This window comes from Cydia splendana, chromosome 6 (assembly GCF_910591565.1).
Source record: "Cydia splendana chromosome 6, ilCydSple1.2, whole genome shotgun sequence".
NCBI lineage: Eukaryota > Metazoa > Arthropoda > Insecta > Lepidoptera > Tortricidae > Cydia > Cydia splendana.
The window spans coordinates 303301-323145 of record NC_085965.1 but is presented as its reverse complement, the minus strand read 5'-3'; the positions used below and the strand labels follow the sequence as shown (position 1 = coordinate 323145).

General features: G+C 38.0%; 3 protein-coding genes across 4 annotated transcripts in view; 2 read left to right on the top strand and 1 right to left on the bottom strand.

Moving 5' to 3' along the window:
* The window catches only part of LOC134791208 (protein I'm not dead yet 2-like), a 33594-nt gene extending 26448 nt beyond the window's left edge, over window positions 1-7146 (bottom strand). The window contains exons 1-4 of the mRNA XM_063762180.1: window positions 7041-7146; window positions 2270-2395; window positions 1780-1935; window positions 895-1019 (exon numbers count right to left, since the gene is read on the bottom strand). Coding sequence (XP_063618250.1) covers window positions 895-1019; window positions 1780-1899 — 245 coding nt within the window. The 5' untranslated portion in view covers window positions 1900-1935; window positions 2270-2395; window positions 7041-7146. The remainder of the gene's footprint in view (window positions 1-894; window positions 1020-1779; window positions 1936-2269; window positions 2396-7040) is intronic.
* The window catches only part of LOC134791252 (small ribosomal subunit protein mS33), a 271224-nt gene that overhangs the window by 159805 nt on the left and 91574 nt on the right, over window positions 1-19845 (top strand). The gene's annotated exons all lie outside the window — the stretch shown is intronic.
* The window catches only part of LOC134791209 (hemolymph lipopolysaccharide-binding protein-like), a 54794-nt gene that overhangs the window by 32478 nt on the left and 2471 nt on the right, over window positions 1-19845 (top strand). For both annotated transcript variants that reach the window (XM_063762182.1, XM_063762181.1), the window contains exon 4: window positions 7447-7584. In XM_063762182.1, coding sequence (XP_063618252.1) covers window positions 7447-7584 — 138 coding nt within the window. The remainder of the gene's footprint in view (window positions 1-7446; window positions 7585-19845) is intronic.

Genomic DNA, 19845 nt, shown 5'->3' with positions numbered 1-19845 from the left:
CCTAGCGGTAAGAGCGTGCGACTTTCAATCCGGAGGTCGCGGGTTCAAACCCCGGCTCGTACCAATGAGTTTTTCGGAACTTATGTACGAAATATCATTTGATATTTGTCAGTCGTTTTTCGGTGAAGGAAAACATCGTGAGGAAACCGGACTAATTCCCAATAAGGCCTAGTTTCCCCTCTGGGTTGGAAGGTCAGATGGCAGTCGCTTTCGTAAAAACTAGTGCCTACGTCAAATCATGGGATTAGTTGTCAAGCGGACCCCAGGCTCCCATGAGCCGTGGCAAAATGCCGGGATAACGCGAGGAAGAAGAAGAATTTGTTAATACCTTGGTAATGGTGACTACTAATCAGTTATGGACAATATGTACGTTTAAAGGGTTAATACCCTTTGAACGTTTTATGCCATGAACAAAAACGTCACTTATACGCCAAATTCACGGGCGCAAGCGAGCTAATATAAACATTAAATTGATGATACTTGAAAGTGGGAAGGTAAGTTGTTTAAGCTGTGGGCACGACTCTTACGACGCCTTTAGGCGTTCTAGGCGTTCAAAAGGTTAAGTATCAATGGGTACACAATGTTTATTTTTGTTTTGTCTGAGTATTTTCTTCTGCTAATACAAATGTTTTACCTTAAAACTCCGACATTCAAATAATAGTTACACCTGCACGAAGATATGAGTTAATTTTGGACCGAAGTTGGGAATTAGGGACTATAGTTGGGTATTTTTACGGTAACTTACTTACGCAGCATATATTATACTAAACTTGTCCTTATCTCCTGCAGACACACACAGGCAGCCAATCCTCTCATACATGCCGCACTTGTTTAGCACAGGCATCCGCCGAGAAAGTTCATATTGACCACCATGTGTTGAAGTATCTAACTTACTTTAGCGGCGTATACGCGTTCTTGTTTCCTGAAGACAGAATCAGGCAGGCAATCCTCTTGTCCATGCCACAGTTGTTCAGCAATAACATTAGCCATCCGCCGAGAAAGAACATCATTATGTTCTCCTGGAAACAGATAATATATTAATACAGATGCCGGGAAATAGGAAATTGACGGCTGAGCGTGATTACAGGACCGAGTGATGCAATTTTATGATCATAAAGCCAGCGAAAATGGTGCGAAACGGATATAGTTGTTTTTTATCTTTAATATAAAAGAACCGACTTAATAAAACAATTTGAAATGCCATATAAATTATTGGCTAGTATTTAATTGATCACAAGATATAGTATAATTAAAATCCATTTCGTCTAGCATTTCGTTTCTGTAAGGGTCGCAGTTCTAACCTAATCTAACCCACTTTTCTAGTCGCATTTCGTTTCTGTAACGGTCGCAGTTCTAACTCTCCGAGTCCGAGTCCAGGTCCGGGTCCGAACCGGGTCCGGGTCCGAGTCCGGCTCCCAATCCATATCGAAATTGAAATCGCCAAACGTGTACTATGCGTCGTTGAAGAGTTCTGTTCTGATCGTTATCAGCAGTTCCATTTCATCAAAAATCACTTTTTTTTTAATGAAAATTTTAAAATCACTATAATAATTATGTATGCCTTTAACATTTGAGGTTCCCTAGATTTCTCATGGATCCCATCATCAGAATTGCGTTTTGTAGTCAGAGGGTAGTCAAGTTAATAAGAGCCGCAGCAGTCGTCACTATTAGCCAGCACCCCCAGCCTTGGGACAGGCAAAGAGGGGCAACAGCGCGCTCGTGCCCTGTATTGGGCCCAACTACATTAATAAAGGCTATACTTCTAAATAAGGCAGTTACGTTAATAAGAGAGCTGCAGACTTCGACACTAGCCATCACCCCCAGCATGGGACAGGCGAAGATGGGAAACAACCCGCTCGCGCCCACCGCCACGGGCCGGATCAGCATGAGCACGAACATACACAGCCATATTGCTATCAACGTGTTTTTGCCTTCCTGCAAACATTTAACTGCAGTAATCAAATAAATTAGCCATTTAAAAAAATTAAAGTGTGGATAACGCACGTGTGGATATTTTCAGATAAATTGTTTCAACTCATCATGCAGGTCTACACATGTGGAAGTTACGGAAAGTTCGAAACGACTCGCATGGGAGAGTGATTAGAGTCTGTTCGGAAAGAGAAGAGTCGTGGAATGTATTTAATTGGGCCCCATACATTTCACGACTCTTCTTTTTCCGCACAGACTCTACCTTGCGGTATTTGATCGGCCGGTTGAATTACATGTACTTAAACTTAATATTAGTTAACAATATATAAACGTTGATTACCTTAAACGGTTGGCATAGCGCGCAAAGACAGATGATACATAGGACGAAGGAGAGTAACCCCCGCCAGTTGTTCTTGAGGGCATTGAGGATCCCGCCGCCGAACGGCACCGGCGCCCGCTCCTCCTTCTTCTGACTGTGCATAAAACGATCAATGTTGCCGTTCTGTGCAGTCGGCGCGCCGTCAGATATCAGAGCGGCCAAGGTGTTCATAAATATCTGAACAAAGCCTCTAATTATTTTTAAAACTGATAACGTGACTTAAGCGCGTGCACCTAGTTACTTCCCGTCCCGTAACCCCGCTAGTTAAAGTCCCGTTCTTCAGTTTTTTTAATTATGAGTTAAGTGTTCATATATTTTTGAGCATGGCCGCTCCGATTTATCTGATGGCGACTGTTCAGTCAGACTCATGGAAATAGATAGTGACGGCCAATGTGGCCGAAATTAATATTTTGTAACACGTCTGTTACAATAGAAATAAAGGTGTTCCGATATATTTGGCCGGCACAATCTTTTTGAGGCTGACAGTAATACTGTAAGCTAATTAATTATTTGTCAAACATTCTTACCTGCATCGAGCGTTTTTCGACTCAAAATACGTGAGTGACCCGTTCTTAATATACTTAATATATCTGTGTCTCACGGAAGTTTTGTTATTATTTAAATAAACATTGTTTATTGAATGAATGCAATAATGTCTCCATTATCTCGAATTTGACTTCACCTCAAATAATATAGCTAATTTGTATACCTACAACATCTACAGTACACTATATGAATGAAACCATTATGAACATACATAACCTTATTCAAAATGCATGGTTGTACTTCAAATGTTTCACAAATGCATGATTACCTATTATTGGCTTAAGGGGCCCACTGATTAACAGTCCACCGGACGGTATCGGCCTGTCAGTTAGAACAAAATTTTGACAGTTCCGAACAACTGACAGGCCGATACCGTCCGGCGGACTGTTAATCGCTGGGCCCCTTTAGACTCTAGTAAGAATAAGAGATGTTTACTTACAATAACGAGAATCTGTAAAGAGATAAAAAGTACGTTAACAAAAACACAAACATAATTATGTATGATTTTTTAAAACGAGAGCTTGTTCAACGCTTTCTAGACTAGACATAAAAATTCAAAATCGCTCTCCTTCTTGATTCGACTGGCAAATGATATTACTTTTTGGCAACCGGGTTTTTTAACCTAATTAGACCCCGCTGAATCCGAATTTGCCGGTTGCTTGATCGAATTCTTGACCGGAAGTGAGATATTTGATATTAAAGGTCCCTTTTTAGTTTTTCGTAAATAACTCCTAAATGGTGGCGCATAGCAAAAATGTTCTCACACATAAGTAATCTGCATAAAATTGTCTACAAGAAAGATTCCGTACAATTTTTCGCTAGGATCAATATTCAAAGAGATATTAACACGGGATATTTAATTATAATAATTTCCAAGGCCCCTTGTTTTAGTTTTTCGTAAATAACTCGCAAACGGTGGCTAATATCAAAAAATCTTGTTAAACGTTAATAATCTACACAAAATTTTGAACAAAAAAAATTAGTACACTTTTCGCAGGGATCAATATTTAAAAAGATAATAAAGAGGGAAATTTAATTCTAATAAATTCTAAGATTCCTTGTTTTTACTTTTTCGTTAATAATTTGAAAAGTATGACTCAAAGCAAAAATAAGTCTGGCACATAAATAATAAACATAAAATTTCCTACAAGAAACGTGTAGAATACTTTTCGCTAGGATCAATATTTAAAAAGACAAAGCAGCGGGAAAATGAATTATAATCAATTTTAAAGTCCCTTTTTAGTGTTTTGTAAATAACTCGTAAACGGTGTCCCATAGCAAAATTGGTTTTTAAGAATAAATTATCTATATAAAATTTCCTCCAAAAAGCATATTGAACACTTTTCTCTAGGATCAATATTTAAAACGATATTAAAGGAAGAAAGTTAATTATAATCAGTTCACATGTCACCTTTTTTTAGTTTTTCGTAAATAACTCGTAAACAGTAGCCCGTTGCAAAACAATATTATACATAAATATTAAACATAAAATTTTCCACAAAAAAGGTTCTGTACACTTTTTCGCTACGATCAATATTTAATGAGATATTAAAGGGGGTAAGTTAATAATAATCAATTTCCAGGTCCCTATTTCGTCGGGTGAGAATACGTTTGTGCTATACACCACTTACATGGTTTACAGGAGAGCGAAAACAAGCAAAAAAAAATATTTTTCGGAAAGTTTTACATTTAGGAATCGGATATGGCACAACATTTTTCAAAAATAGTTTTTTTCATAAGCCGATTAGTGTCAATTATAGCTAATTTTTTGTTATTTTAGGAATCACTAAAAAACATTTTCTCAAAAATGGATATGGCACAAACGTATTCTCAGCCGACAATTTTTAGTTTTTCGTAAATGACTCTTAAATGGTGGCCCATTGCAAAATAGGTTCTTAATGTTCTTGTAAATAAATAATCGAAATAAAAAAGCTATTAAAGCGGGAATGTTAAATAATATGTATAATTGATTATAATTAACTTTCTCCCTTTAATACCTCATTAAATATTGATCCTAGCGAAAAAGTGTAGAGAACCCTTCGGTACACGGCGGGAAGTAGTTGATAACTCGAGATATTTTATTCATAAGGTCAAAGAACCTATTTTGCTATGGGACACCGTTTACGAGTTATTTACAAAAAACTAAAAAGGGACTTTAAAATTGATTATAATTCATTTTCCCGCTGCTTTGTCTTTTTAAATATTGATCCTAGCGAAAAGTGTTCTACATGTTTCTTGTAGGAAATTTTATGTTTATTATTTATGTATAAGATTTTTTTTTGCTATGAGTCATACTTTACAAATTATTAACGAAAAAATAAAAACAAGGAACCTTAGAATTTATTATAAGTAACTTTCCCTCTTTATTATCTTTTTAAACATTGGTCCCTGCGAAAAAGTGTGTTGAATCTTTTTTGTACAAAATTTTGTGTAGATTATTAACTTTTAACAACATTTTTTAATATTGGCCACCATTTACGAGTTATTTACGAAAAACTAAAAAAAAGGACCTTAGAAGTGATTATAATTAACTTTTTCGCGTTAATATCTCTTTAAATATTGTTCCTAGCGAAAAACTGTACGGAATCTTTCTTGTAGGCAATTTTATGCAAATTACTTATCTAGTAGAATATTTTTGGCTATAGGCCACCGTTTAAGAGTTATTTACGAAAAACTAAAAAAAGGGACCTTTAGTATCAAATATCTCACTTCCGGTCAATAATTCGATCAAGCAACCGGCAAAATCGGATTCAGCGGGGTCTAATTAGGTTAAAAAGCCCGGTTGCCAAAAAGTAATACGATTTGCCAGTCGAAATCAAATTTTACAAAAATAAGACCAGTCTATTCCTTTAACGTAATAAAAATGAGTCGATTAAACCGTAATTATCTAAATCGGCCAGTACTAGTGATTTCGACGGAACATATGACACGAACAATGTACCCACACACACAATGATTGCTGGAAATATAAATCATTCATTATGTACTGCTAAAACCGTACCCATTAGCCCCCCACACCGCTATCAACTGTTCTGGAGCAGCTGTGGAGCAACATTGTGCAACGTATATAGGTAAGTCGCGTGCAGACGTTTATACAGGGTGATTTCGGGGTCGTGGAGCAAGAGAGCCAGACATCATACAGAATCCAAAGATGAGCCTAATGATGTTGTTAATTATTGTTTATCACCAATAATGATGATTATTTTCCAGATGACAAGTAGGAAAAAACATTTTTGCATACAATTTGGTGACCCTACTCAATGTGACGTCTTGTCGCTTTCCATACAGCGTATGTCAAAAGTCATAGGGTGACCATAATTACTTAGTATAACATTAATTTTACTTGAAAAATAAGAATAATTCAAGTAATTATCTTTTAATAAAATACTACCATATGATAATGTGGATCATCTACAGAGTCAGAAAAAGCGGTTCTGGATCACGACCCCGAAATCACCCTGTATATTATAAATATATAGGGTTGGATCTTAAAATAAGTCTCCTTATTTGAGGATAACTGACGCTGTAAGGGGTTGTTTTGGGTTGTTTTAAATTGATTTAAAGCATTTTAGCTGCCGCAAATAAGTTTTTTTTTTGGGAGATCATTGAATATTAAGACGGTATAGAAATGGTATAGAATGCAAAATGGCTAGTGAATATTTTGCCTATATCCCTTATAGTCTACATCGCGAACGGTCTAGAACGCAAAATTACCACTTTTTTATATCACTAGGGTAGGTTAGGTTCGTTAGTTATCTTCAAATGGCCGAAGGCCAAACAGCACAGAATAGGAGCCTCGCGACAGCGGGGCTCCGTCGACATCGCTAACGTAAAGGTAAAACGACGAAAATGATGTAGTGTAGGCATTTTGCGTTCTGGACCGTTCGCGATGTAGACTAAAAGTGATATAGGCAAAATATTACACTAGTCCTATTGCGTTTTAGACCGTCTGCGAATAACCCAATCTTTGGCACTCTCATAAGCTCAAATTATAACTATGAAATTATGAATAATTCAGAAACCAAGCATTTCCGCGGTGGGAAATTTGGAGGGGGGGTTTCCCCCCTCCCCCTCCCCCTATTTACTTACACAAAAAACATTACCCTACCAAAAACCAAAAACGATAAGCTTAATTATGGCCATTTTGGCTACGAAACCCAATGAACACATTAAAATGACGAATAACTTTATATATAAATACTTACAAGGCTCCCATTTTCCTAGATTATTATATTTTATTTAACAATCTATAGCATTCCTGGAGACTTTGGAGATCTTTTCCAATGTCACCTTTGACACAATGACAGTGCCGATGCCAAAAATACTGTAAATTGAAATAAGAACAGTGCCTACTGCCTACTGTAATCGACTAATCTAAATCGTCAACTAAAGAGGTTTCAATATACAAATAAAACCTATACCAAAAAAATAAAAATACGGCCAAAGTAAAATAATAACAATCTTAATTAATATACTCGTAAGTCGGAAATTTAGAGAACCCATATTTTGTATTCAACAATTCTTTTGGATTTCTTATACTAAACTAAAATATAACTAACTGTAAACTAAATAATACATTGTTCTGCTTACAGGAGGCACCCTGGCGTCTCCGCTGACTCAAAAGATGTCAGATGTGTTAAAGAGCTTCGTGGAAGACCACGAGCTGGGCTGCGGCATCTTCACGGGCATCCACGCCACCTTCTCTAGGGGAGACTTCGCATCTATCGAGGGTACGTTCATGTCGTTCATTGCTGTAGGAACAGGCATGAGGACACTTCGCAGATGACAGTGTTGAAGAGGATCTTGGAAGACAAACAGCTCTTTAAGGCTGTGCATCGCAAAATAACAGGATCTTAGAAAGGTGGCAGTGGCTAGCCCCGGAAATAAACAGATGTGATTTTCGGATATATGTTTTTTGACTATATGATAAGAGATTTCATGCTAGTCGAAACACGAATGCTTAAAATTTTCTCGATAGAAAATAAATCCAAAGTTACCTCTTCATTTTCCTTAAGTACCTCAGTGCAACTAGAAAACACATCCATATCCAGCATAATCCACTTTAAAGTAAAGGTTTTCATCTCGTCTTAATTGTCATAGCAAAGAATATTTACTTATTATCATTATACCGACGGATTTATCATCGTTTTTGATTTTATGAATTCAACTGAAAACGCCCATTTTACGCAATTCGGCTTCTCATTCTGTCATGCGTCAAAGTCATAAGTGCATCCTTTATGCCAGTAATGTTAGATGGCCGTCGGGCCTCAAAGAGGTAAGACCTATGTCAAATCGCGCAGCGCTCCGGATTACGTAAAATTTACATATCCAATAAACGATGAGTCGTAGCTCCATTGAGTAGTAACGGAATCGGAGGTCTACTACAGGTGGTGACATCTTTACAGGCCTATACGTTACGCATGTGTGCGTGTTTGCTTAGCTAAGTCAAAATATATACTCTTTGAACAATTACAACGGGTTAGGAAATTTCGACAGTTGTTGTAATGTATTGGTGGCTGTGTGATATTAGGCATCAGTGAAAATTGCGTCGCCTATGAGTGACCGATCTTCGGTTCTAACCTGAACCATCCTCAACTTTTTGTATTTTTTTTTCGAAAATATCTATAAAAATATTATTTTTGCTTATCTTATTGTAATATAAAAATAAATCGTAAAATAAAATTTTAAAATAAATCTTGTCTGTTTCATACGCAAATAAATTAAAATTATTGAAATATGTGTATTAATAAAATAATTACTTATGATATTTTAATATTACGAAAAGTTTTATTCGTAAGTATTTATTCATACCTATTTGTTGTATCTTCTAGGACTCTAGGTCACATTATAATTATTTAAGTACCACTAAAAAAAGATCCCTACTTACAAAAACTCACACGGTTCGGGGTTCGAACCCGCGACCATAGGTTTGAAAGCCGCACAATAGAATGAAAGCCGCCAGTACAATTTCACATACCTAATTTATAATTTATAATCATTGATATAGAATAAGAACTGGATACCCAATCAGCCGCAAAAAATGGCCCCGCAAAAGTAACGTTAAAACAGATCACGCGTTACTTTTTCGTTTAGTCTTGTATGGACCGCTCAAATGTGAAGTTGTCAACAATGTCGTAAAATGGTCGTAAAAATATGCAAAAACAACAATGATAAAACGAGGAAAAAGCATGGAATGTATTTCTTTCGGTTAGTTCTTTGGATAGCATTACATAATTTATGTAATCTGGTGGTAATTTCATGATTTTGAATAAATTATTTTGTTAGTACCAAAGAAGGGATGTGAAGGAACAAAAATCTAATGAGTCGATGTGAGGCCAATACTTTTTTATTTTTATATGGAATTCGTAAGATATAATATTATGTTTAAATTCAAGATTTCCAAGAAAACCTATGCGACGTGCAGAGTGGACTGCTATTATAGCAAGAGATAGGGGTGATGCAGTTTTAAACAAGGCAAAACGGCACTTGTGTGTTCGGCGCATTTCCCTGTTTCCGACATATACACGACCAATAAGGGCTTACATCGACTAACTGTAAATGTTAAACCTGTCTGAACACAGTGACAACCACAGGATTTTTTTGATAAAGACCATAACCAATCAGTACCAGTAGCGACCTGAATGTCCCCGTGCACTATATTGCAAAGAACGAAAGTGCGAAGAGTATTATGTAGATCTAAAATACACAGTTATTTAATAAGTTGAATTTATTTCAAGGAAAATATAATAAATTTATAAATTTATTTTATTATAACTTACACGGGTTGTTACCATGAATTAATTTTATTTGAACTCATCGGGAATTAAATTTGTTTCATTTATTACTTCGGTTTTTCTGTACAGTAATACCTATTAAAATGTACCAAAGGGACTCCATTCGTTCATTATTCTCGTTTGACGTTGTTTGACGTAAATACAAAGGTGAAGTTACGTTTAGTGCCATCGGACTTAAAGTTTTAACAGTGTTGGTAATAATGTTTACAAATTTGACACTTAATGCTTACGACAGTAAGTTCTTTTCCGTACAAAACATTTATCTTGACTCAAAATTTACGTAAGCGTTTTTATCATCAATGCAAATTTGCAGCTAATGTCATTCTGATCCACATTTTGTTGACATTTTTGTTCCGCTCTGTGTGTCTATTTCTAATATTAAGTCAGTGTTTATAATGAATAATGACAGGATACTGTGGAAAAAGTGAAATATGTAATACACTGTACTCTGTTACTATCATTATACAGTTTGTTTTAGCTTGACTAGGAGGAATGAGGAAAACGTGCCGAGCGAGAGGCTTAAATCTATCTGTCCCTTTCTTAAAGTTGCCAATTAAAGAAATGATGATTGGTTTATGACATTTGTTTTGAAATTCATTGTTTCAACATAATTTGTCGGTATTTTTGGCATACATACTTTGACAAATTTTGCTTTTTAGTATGTTGCGATGACTCAAAACGTGTCGCCTGGGTTACCAGCGATTTTTATAATAAAACTTTATTGAGTCGAAAGAAATGGTTGTCTACTATACTGGGTGGAAAAAAATAATAGGCTCTGGAGGGAAAGTGCCTTAAAACCTTAAGTTGGCTCATTTTACTTAAATTAAAAACTTATACCTAAACACACTCGATCAATTAATAAATTAACTCTCAAATTAAACATTCTTTTATTTTTTTTAAGAAACATCTATAGTTGGTCAAGCAGATCTTGTCAGTAGAAAAAGGCGGCAAAGGATGATGTTTCGCTCCCATACAAGTTTGGCCCAACACTCGCTAAAACATGGGAGGTATATTATCAGGCTCTAAACATGAAATGGAAGTCCCGACAGTAATTAGAAATTCACGGACACTTCACAGAACATTATAAAAGCGGGATTTCTCTACGATTTTGAGGTTAGAAATTCTGCCGTAATGGGTATCAATAAGGTATCATCGTACGGATATGTTAAATATTATTATGCCTTATTACAAGGAAATAAGGTGCCGTAAATAGTGTAAACATATCCATGATATTAGGCATTTAAAGGCTGTCAAGGAACAAAAATCGAATGAGTTGATATTACGTTAATAGATTTTTTTAAATACCTATGATAATACATACATTCAATACGCGTTCCATAAATTAATAAGCCATAACATGCGAACCGGAATAGAGTATAACAGTTAGAGCTATTTTATAGTAAAAATTGTTATAGCATCAAATGTAAAACCAATCACTTAAGTAATAGTTATTTGTTTTACAAGGGGGCAAAGTTGTTGTTTAACCGCTCGTGCTAATATTGATACCCGAGCAAACGAAAGATCCCAAAGTTGAACCACGAGCGTAGCGAGTGGTTCGAAAATGGAATCTTGAGCGTTGCGAGGGTTTCAAAGCACGAGAGTTAAACAAAATTTGCCTCCGAGTGAAACACAACATTTTTCACCACACCAACCCGAAGCAAATATTTAATGTAAAATATCAAACAAAATCAAACCAAATAAATCCAAATAAATGTTTTTAAATATTTATCATCCAAAATCATCATTTAAAAGTCAATTCTACCAGCAAACATAAGAAAACAACTCAAAATTTGCATTTGATTACTTTGCCTCACATGTGAATAAAATGCAACTTTGCTATCAGTTTTTGAAGTGCAAAGTAAGCCTTTCCGAGCTGGTGTGGTGAAAACATATTTACTTCAGTTCCAGAGAGAGAAGGGAATATAGTAACCATCACAGGATTGTTATAATAAATTCAATAACTTTTCCAAAAAAGAAAGTTTGTTTATGTTTGCCTAAAAGGCAGTTAATAATAAACTTAAATTATTTCAAATAAATTAGGATTCTTAAGTTGTAGGTTTTTATCATATACGCAATTTATAAATAAGTTATATATACATTTTCCCTTTACTTTTAGTTTAAGTAGGTATTTTAATGTATTTTTAAGTCTATATAGTATAAATATTCGTGTTTTAGTTTAGTTACTTTAAACCTATTTTTGTGTTATTCATACCCTGATATCAAATAACGTTTTATAAAAAAAACAATAATCAATTTTAAAGAAGAAATAAACGACTCCAATGGGGAAAGCCGGTGAAAGTTAATTGTAAATTGGTGCTCATCTAGATTTCATACAATACCATCAAATAAATATGTAATAATTAATATGAAAACACAATCCATAGCGACTCTATTCGTTCTATATTCGTTCGCTATTCACACACTATTCACTTTTGACGTAAGTCATTTGGGCATGTTACAATTAAAGTCATTGGAAAAAAAGTTTTTACTGTATCGCAGTTCTGTTTGCAATTTTGATACTTAGTGCTTAAAACAGTATGTCGTTAGTGGTATGAATGTTTTTCTTTGAAGAACATTATAAGTAAGCGTTATTAGCATCAACCATCAGGAACATCGTAGAAATGTATTCTGCTGCCATACATTTTTGTTTAGCTCTAGACGTCCATTTATAAACTGTCATTGATTCTATGTAATGGCGCAGGATGTGTTGATTTGGTTTAATTACTCTTTTACTTATTTTTGTTACTAAGAAGTGTCCGTTGGAATCTAATATATGTATGAGATTGTAAGAAATATGATTAAATTTATCATATATATGTCGGCGGCCGATCGTAAGATCAGGCATATCGTGAAATTCCTAGGCATATCGTGAAACGTGAAAATCTTTGACTCGTTCCCTGAGTCGACGGAGCCCCGCGGGCTCCTATTTCTGGGCAGTTTGCCCTTCGGGCATCTGAAGCAACCTAACGAACCTATCCTACCTATGTATTGGTTTAATGTGACTATCGTCAAAACATTACACAGGAACATTACGATCTGCCTGATCTTACGATCGGCCTACGACATATGTATGCTTATCGAATGGTAGGCTAAATTCGGCGTGATCCTTTGAAAAATGTAGGCGCGAATAGAAGGATATCGTCTCATAGACCAAAGTATTTAACTATCTATCGGTGTATATACCTATGTACTTAGAAGTCTAAAATATCGTTTATAATAATAATAATAATAATGAGTTGGTGGCAAATAAGCATACGGACCTCCTGATGGTAAGCTTTCGCCGTAGCCTATGGACGCCCGCAACCCCAGGGTTGTAGCAGCGATATATTTATACTACGTACATGAATAAAATGTAATTCCATATCAATAAGGTTGTAATTTGCATTTAGTGACCGTAAATCCCAAGTAAATTTATTTTCATCATATTTTAATATTTTACCAAAAATAATCTTCTCTCTTTTCTTGTGTTATTTTCTTATTATCAATACTCTTATAATACTTACAATTAACTATGCTGTTAGCATCTTCCAAAAATCAACAATAAAAACTGGCTACGTAGTCTTAAGTTTATTACAACAATATATTTAATTATTTTATTATTTGCCATTAGTAACAACGCCATCTATTTCTTTTCTGTCCGAATTTAAGTTCCTGGCGGACCGCGTTACGCGTTATGGTAGTTAACTGTTTTGAAGTTAGATGGAGTTCAAGTGCACCGCGAAGCGCTTCCATGTGTGCGTGCTAGCGGGGGGGACGAAGCTAGCGGGTGTGGCTTACGAAACGCTATTCGCGGCTTTGGTAGGGCCTTAATAACAAAAACTTCTGCGAGACACAGACATATTAAATATATTAAAACCGTTATTATATGTAGGTATCTAGTCGAAAATTGCTCGATATGTTTTACCCCGTACCGAGAAGCATCATCGGGAGCTTACGTTGGCGATTAGTTGGTTGGTGGGTCGTCTGCGCCGTTCCGCCAAAGCAAGCTCCCGATGATACTTCTCGGTATGGACGGAGTGAAACAGGTCGAGCGTTTATCGACTTAGAATACGTGAGTGACCTGCTTGGCTGCAACTTCGTTCGGAAATAACGAGCTGGACTGCGCCATCTTCACCAGCTTCCACGCCACCTTTTTAGGGGAGACTTCTCATCCATTCGCATGTCACTTGAATGTAGAGGTGTCGCACCCGCGAGCCGAGGGTGGGTAACAGAAACACACATTGAAAAGTGGTGAATCTTTTATTTTATAGCAACAAGGTACATACATATGGTCAGCTAACTGTGAGGTCTTTGCTGTGCCAATAAAGAGTATTCTATCTATCTATCATCTCAACAGACAACCGGAAGGTTGTCTGTTTGCAGCGGCGGATGTTAGTAGGGGAACGCATGCATCATTTATCACATACAATATTTATCATTAAACTGACAACACATTTGAACAAATTCTGAGAGGTCTTGTTATTCGACGCGAAGACAGTTGAAGGTTATTTATTTACTTGATAAAAATATCCATTATTGTAAGTTATTTGTCATTCATTACGAACGGACGCTGTTATCTGCTGTTATCTAACTTCTATTTACATTTTATGCTACTAAAGGGAATACCCGGAGCTAATTAATTATATCTTTCATTTATTAAACAAATTAACCATCTCAACAATGATAAATGCCTTACACACAAGCTATAACCTAAGTATAGCAGGAGATCTAAGGTCCACCACCTTGCATTTTGGAGACAAAGCAAACCGCTTGGAACAGGTGTTCCTGGGGGTGATCTGAGCTGATTAAGCCCGGTTGCCAAGAGGTTCCCCCCAGCAGGTGGGCATGGAAGTGCCTCCGGCGCGCCTCACTCTAAGCTTTATATCTGCATACATCTGGCAACTATATCAAGTTTGGTGTCTTTTTCGTGTAATTCGAGGATGAAGAATTCATTTCTGTGACTAAATTTTCACTCACCCATACAAAAAATCGATAAATTCAAAATTCAAAAAAAATATTTTAATTTTTTTTTTCGTAAATCCACTAAAAAATTTAAACTATGAGGATTTGCTCTAGAAAAAAAATACCTGTGAATAGCCCAGTTATCCTACTATACAGAATAGTAAACTTGTCTAACATTTTTTTTCATAACTCTCTTAAAAAAAAATGTTTTGTGTCGCGCGGCGTACCTGCATTGTAAGAACGGTATGCAGCGTTTAGGATTTTTAAGTATGTTTAGATGATTTCTGATAAGTTGTTATTCTTCTGGTTGTAGATTGCATTAATAAATTACTTCTGGACGTGATATATATGTCGCAGTCGGATCGTATAATCCGCCGTATTACATTACGGCTAGCCGTTTTCAAAAACAGGGGCGTTTTGAAATGCGGCGGTTTAACGATTAGCCGGATTGAATGCGGCTGAATGAGAATCCGCCGGAATGTATTCGGCGCCATACGTTCTTCAACACGGCTAGCCGTAATGTAATACAGCGAGTCATTAGCCGCCGCTTTGACAGTTTTTAGTTCCCATTTTTAACACCTGTGGCGTTGTCTGACAAATGCTGGGGTGTCCATCAAATCTGGAGTTCGTCGGACTATTTCTTTTCAAAAAACATTTCCTTCGTAACTTAACTAGACGGAGCCCCGCTTCGCGGGCTCCTATTTCTGAGCGGTTTGCCCTTCGGGCATCTGAAGCTACCTAACGAACCTAACCTACCTACCTATTGATTTAGTGAGACGTCCGTGAAAACATTATACTTTGGGGAAAAAAGCGTAGGTAGGTAAACGTAGTAGGTTAGGTTCGTTAGGTAACTTCAGATGCCCGAAGGGCAAACCGCCCAGAAATAGGAGCCCCGCTTGCGGGGCTCCGTCTATTTAAGTTGTAAAGGAAATGTTTTGGAAAAGAAACACATGTAGTGCGGTGGGACAATGGTAAAAATAAATTAAATTGCAAACATTGTCAAACTCCGGTTACGTAGGCGACCGAAAGAACTGGTCACTCTACAATCTAAAATAGTAGTACGATGCGGCTAAACGTAGGCCGCCTTATTGAAGAACGTATCGCAATGACAATTCGGCTAATCGTCGAACCGCCGCATTTCAAAACGCCCCTGTTTTTGAAAACGGCTAGCCGTAATGTAATACGGCGGATTATACGATCTGACTACGACATATATACAAATATAAATTAAATATATAAATATAGATGTTGGGAAAACCTTCGCCAACAGAGTTAAGTATTATAAATGTGATAAAATTAACATTATTATTTGTATGTCTTTTCCATATCTCGGGACCATGGGGTCCCGGACCTTTGGGAGGCGTACGTGGGGCCGAAGCCAACAGAGCAGAGGCCCTTTAAGGCACTTTAATCTACAAGCAAGGGATACATGTGGTGGATACTATCCCCGAACGCACAATGTGATACATCCGGAGATGGTCCCCGCCAGGTGCAAAGACTATTGCAGTGCAGCACTTTTGTGCTGCGATGGGAACTAAGGTCATGGGCTATAGATTTGAAAGTTGGATGGACTGGATAATGGGCTATGGGAGAGACTAGCGGACACCTGCCGTGACAATCAGTCTCAAAATTGTAAATGACAGGTGGTGACTCGCCAACTCCTTGAGTGGGCCCCGCAATGGCCGCACGCACAATGCGACAACAGGGCAACACTTTGGAGTGGCTGTGAGGTTGGCGAGATGTGAGTCTGCGGTAGCCAGATCCCGGTAATCCGTTCAGCAGGCCGCCAGCGTTATGACATTTTATACTTCCAACCTGGATCATAGGTCCCGCTCTTGCGACTCCATTCTGGCCGGCCGATCAAGGCAAGCACAGAGGCGAGGGCCAGATGACAGGGCCCTCTGGAATAGGGGTCCGCGGTGTCGCCACTCACCGTCAGCTCGCCACAAGCTGCCCCCGCGGGACATTATTATTATTATTGTGGTGTTGTGGGCCTTTGAGTGATGCATTGACCAGCATTGATCTATTGTGACGGCCCTTTAAGTTCATTACTAATGCCCGTTGCATCCAGAAAGTTCCAGATTCTTTGGGCCGTAATGTTTTGTACCTCATAGGATTGCACTACGTGTCGCCCTATGTAGGTACTCCTTTTTGACATTAGTGGTCCACAAGAACAGAGAATGTGCATTGCAGTCTCCTCTGACTCCTGACAGAACCTGCATGTCGCATCTTGTTTCTTGCCAATTTGAAACATATGTTTGTTCAACTTGCAGTGTCCAGTCAGTATTCTGGTCACCGCGCAGGTTTTGTGCCCTTTGAGTCCTAAAAGCTCCTTAGCAGTTTTGCTGTTGAACCCTTTGATCAGAGCTTTCGAGTGTTCTTGTCCTTTAACGAACTTCCACCAATCGATTGCTCTCGTTTTTTCTGTTGCTGAGCAGAGAATATGCATCTCGTTTTGTGCTTCCACAGAACGGTTCTGGGCCGACCAGGGGTGTGTCTGCGCCCTTTCTAGCAAGTTCGTCCGCTTCTTCGTTTCCGTTAATGTCGGAGTGCCTTGGTACCCATCTAAGTGTAACTTTGTTGGAGTAAGCCAGTGCATTTAGGTTTGTTTTACAGTTCTGGACTAGTTTTGAGTTTGACTCAAGGGATTCTAGTGCCAGCGGAGCAGCCTGGCTGTCTGAGTTGATGTAGATATGCTGGTGTCTTAGGTTTCTATCCAGATTGATCTCCGCACATTTGTTGATGGCGAAGACTTCTGCCTGCAAGATTGAGGCCAGTGTGCCCATGCTAGCTAGCGCTCTGAGCTTAGATCTCTCACCATAGATCCCACATCCTACATCATTGCCTTTCTTGGAACCATCTGTAAGTATACCAGATGTGGCTTCCCTTTTCGACGTACATTTGGTTGTTGATCCATTTGTCTCTAGGAGGTATTTCTACTGTGTACAGTTTGGTGAGATGACATTCGGTGTGCGTGTCATCAGTGGGTATGCTAAGAGTTCTATTCGCAAAAACCCAGGCCTTTAGATCGGTTAATGCCTGAGAGCGCCATTTTGGCCTGTTTAGCGTGCATATTCTGTAGACGCACTGCTTGGCCTCCTTTTGCACCTGCAAGTGGAGTGGTATGATGTCCAGCAGTGCATCTAGGGCCGCTCCCGGTGTCGAGGAGTAGGCGCCTGTTACTGTTAAACAAGTCGTGCGTTGCAGGCTGTTTAGAGTGTCTATTGCTGTCTGCGGAGGCGTAGGTGACAATTGGCCTCACTACCGCTGTGTATAACCACATAGCAATTTGGGTCTTAAGCCCCATCTTGCTCCTGCCATTCGACAGCATGACCACATGGCCATTTTCGCTTTTTGTATAATGTTTCTCAGGTGAGGGTTCCAAGTTAACTTTTGGTCGAAGGTGAAGGTGATTTGTCCATTAAGTCTTGATTTTGTGAGTTTATCGAGCTTCCGTTTCCTTGTGAATGGTTAAATGGCTATTACAGTCTTGCTCGGATTAATGGACAAGTCATTTTCTCTACACCATTTGAATATTGTGTTTAGAGCTCCTTGCATTAGGTTGGATATTGTGTTGAGGCAAGGGCCTTTGACGATGACTACAAGGTCGTCGGCATATCCTTGTGTATCAAAGTCTTGGCCTGACATGATTGCAAGAAGTTGGTCCACCGCTAGGGTCCATAATAGTGGGGATAAAACGCCTCCTTGTAGGCACCCTTTAGTGGTATAAAATTCATGCTCTATATATAGTATTGATGGTCAGAGTGGCTACTCTGTTCGAGAGCATGCTATGTACCCATCTGGTGGTTTCGTCTACTCCCTTTGATTTCATACCATTGAGTATGGTCTCTGTGGGTGTATTGTCGAAAGCACCTTCAACATCAAGGAACGCACATAGAGCGGTTTGCTTTTCCTCTAGGGTTTTCTGCACCTTGTCAACCAGGTTGACATTTCGGCGACACGGCGGTTTTCAGTTGTGTCGCATGTTCCGGTGTAGGATTTGGTCTATGTTTGGGGACAGGTTATAATCTGTCCCCAAACATAGACCAAATCCTATAGGGGCTATAGCCCCTCAGCAACAGCCACCATGCCCTGCTGACTGGGGCTGGTCCAAACAACATGGTTATTCGGAGCCCATATGGACAAGCCTACCTGCGGCGGCTGCTGCTTGTTTAGAGCTTATTCGTTGCCGCTGCAAAACAAAATGCGCAGGGAGGTGCAACTGCGTTAAAAAAAACCTAAAATGCACAGTCCCATGGGCATGTAATGGCAATTACGAACAATATATATCTTATTTTAACCCGCATTTTTTGTCAAACATCTCCTATGTTAATTTTATCACATTTACACAACACAAGCTTTCTTAAGCTTACCGTGGGGCTTAGTCAATTTGTGTAACAATGTCCTTAATATTTATTTATTTATTTTATTTATAATACTTAACTCTATTAGCGAAAGTTTTCCCAACATCTTTATTTATATATTTAATTTATATTTGTATATATATCACGTCCAAAAGTAATAACAACTTATCAGAAATTATCTAAACATACTTAAAAATCCTAAACGTTGCATACCGCTCTTACAATGCAGGTACGCCGCGCGATACAAAACATTTTTTTTAACAAAGTTATGAAAAAAAATGTTTGACAAGTTTACTATTCTGTATAGTAGAATAACTGGGCTATTCACAGGTATTTTTTTTCTAGAGCAAATCCTCATAGTATACATTTTGTACAGGATTTTTGAAAAGAAAAATTAAAAGATTTTTTTTGAATTTTGAATTTTTCGTATTTTTTGTATGGGTGAGTGAAAATTTTGCCACAGAAATGAATTCTTCATCCTCGAATTATACGAAAATGACACCAAACTTGATATAGTTGCGAGATGTATGCAGATATAAAGCTTAGAGTGAGGCGCGCCGGAGTCACTTCCCCCCCCCCCCTCCCTTGCCCACCTGCTGGGGGGAACCTCTTGGCAACCGGGCTTAATCAGCTCAGGTCACCCCCAGGAATACCTGTTCCAAGCGGTTTGCTTTGTCTCCAAAATGCAAGGTCCCCTTAGAAAACGGGACCTTAGATCTCCTGCTAAATAGGACGTTATCAGACCTCGAACTTGCTAACATAACACAGCGGATCCGACGTCAAGCACTATATACTTCTGCACATATGTACCTCTGCACTTCTGCACACTTTCCTACTAGCAGTCTGAACTGATCATCGTGGGACCATAATATCTTTGCAGTAAAGTTCATAA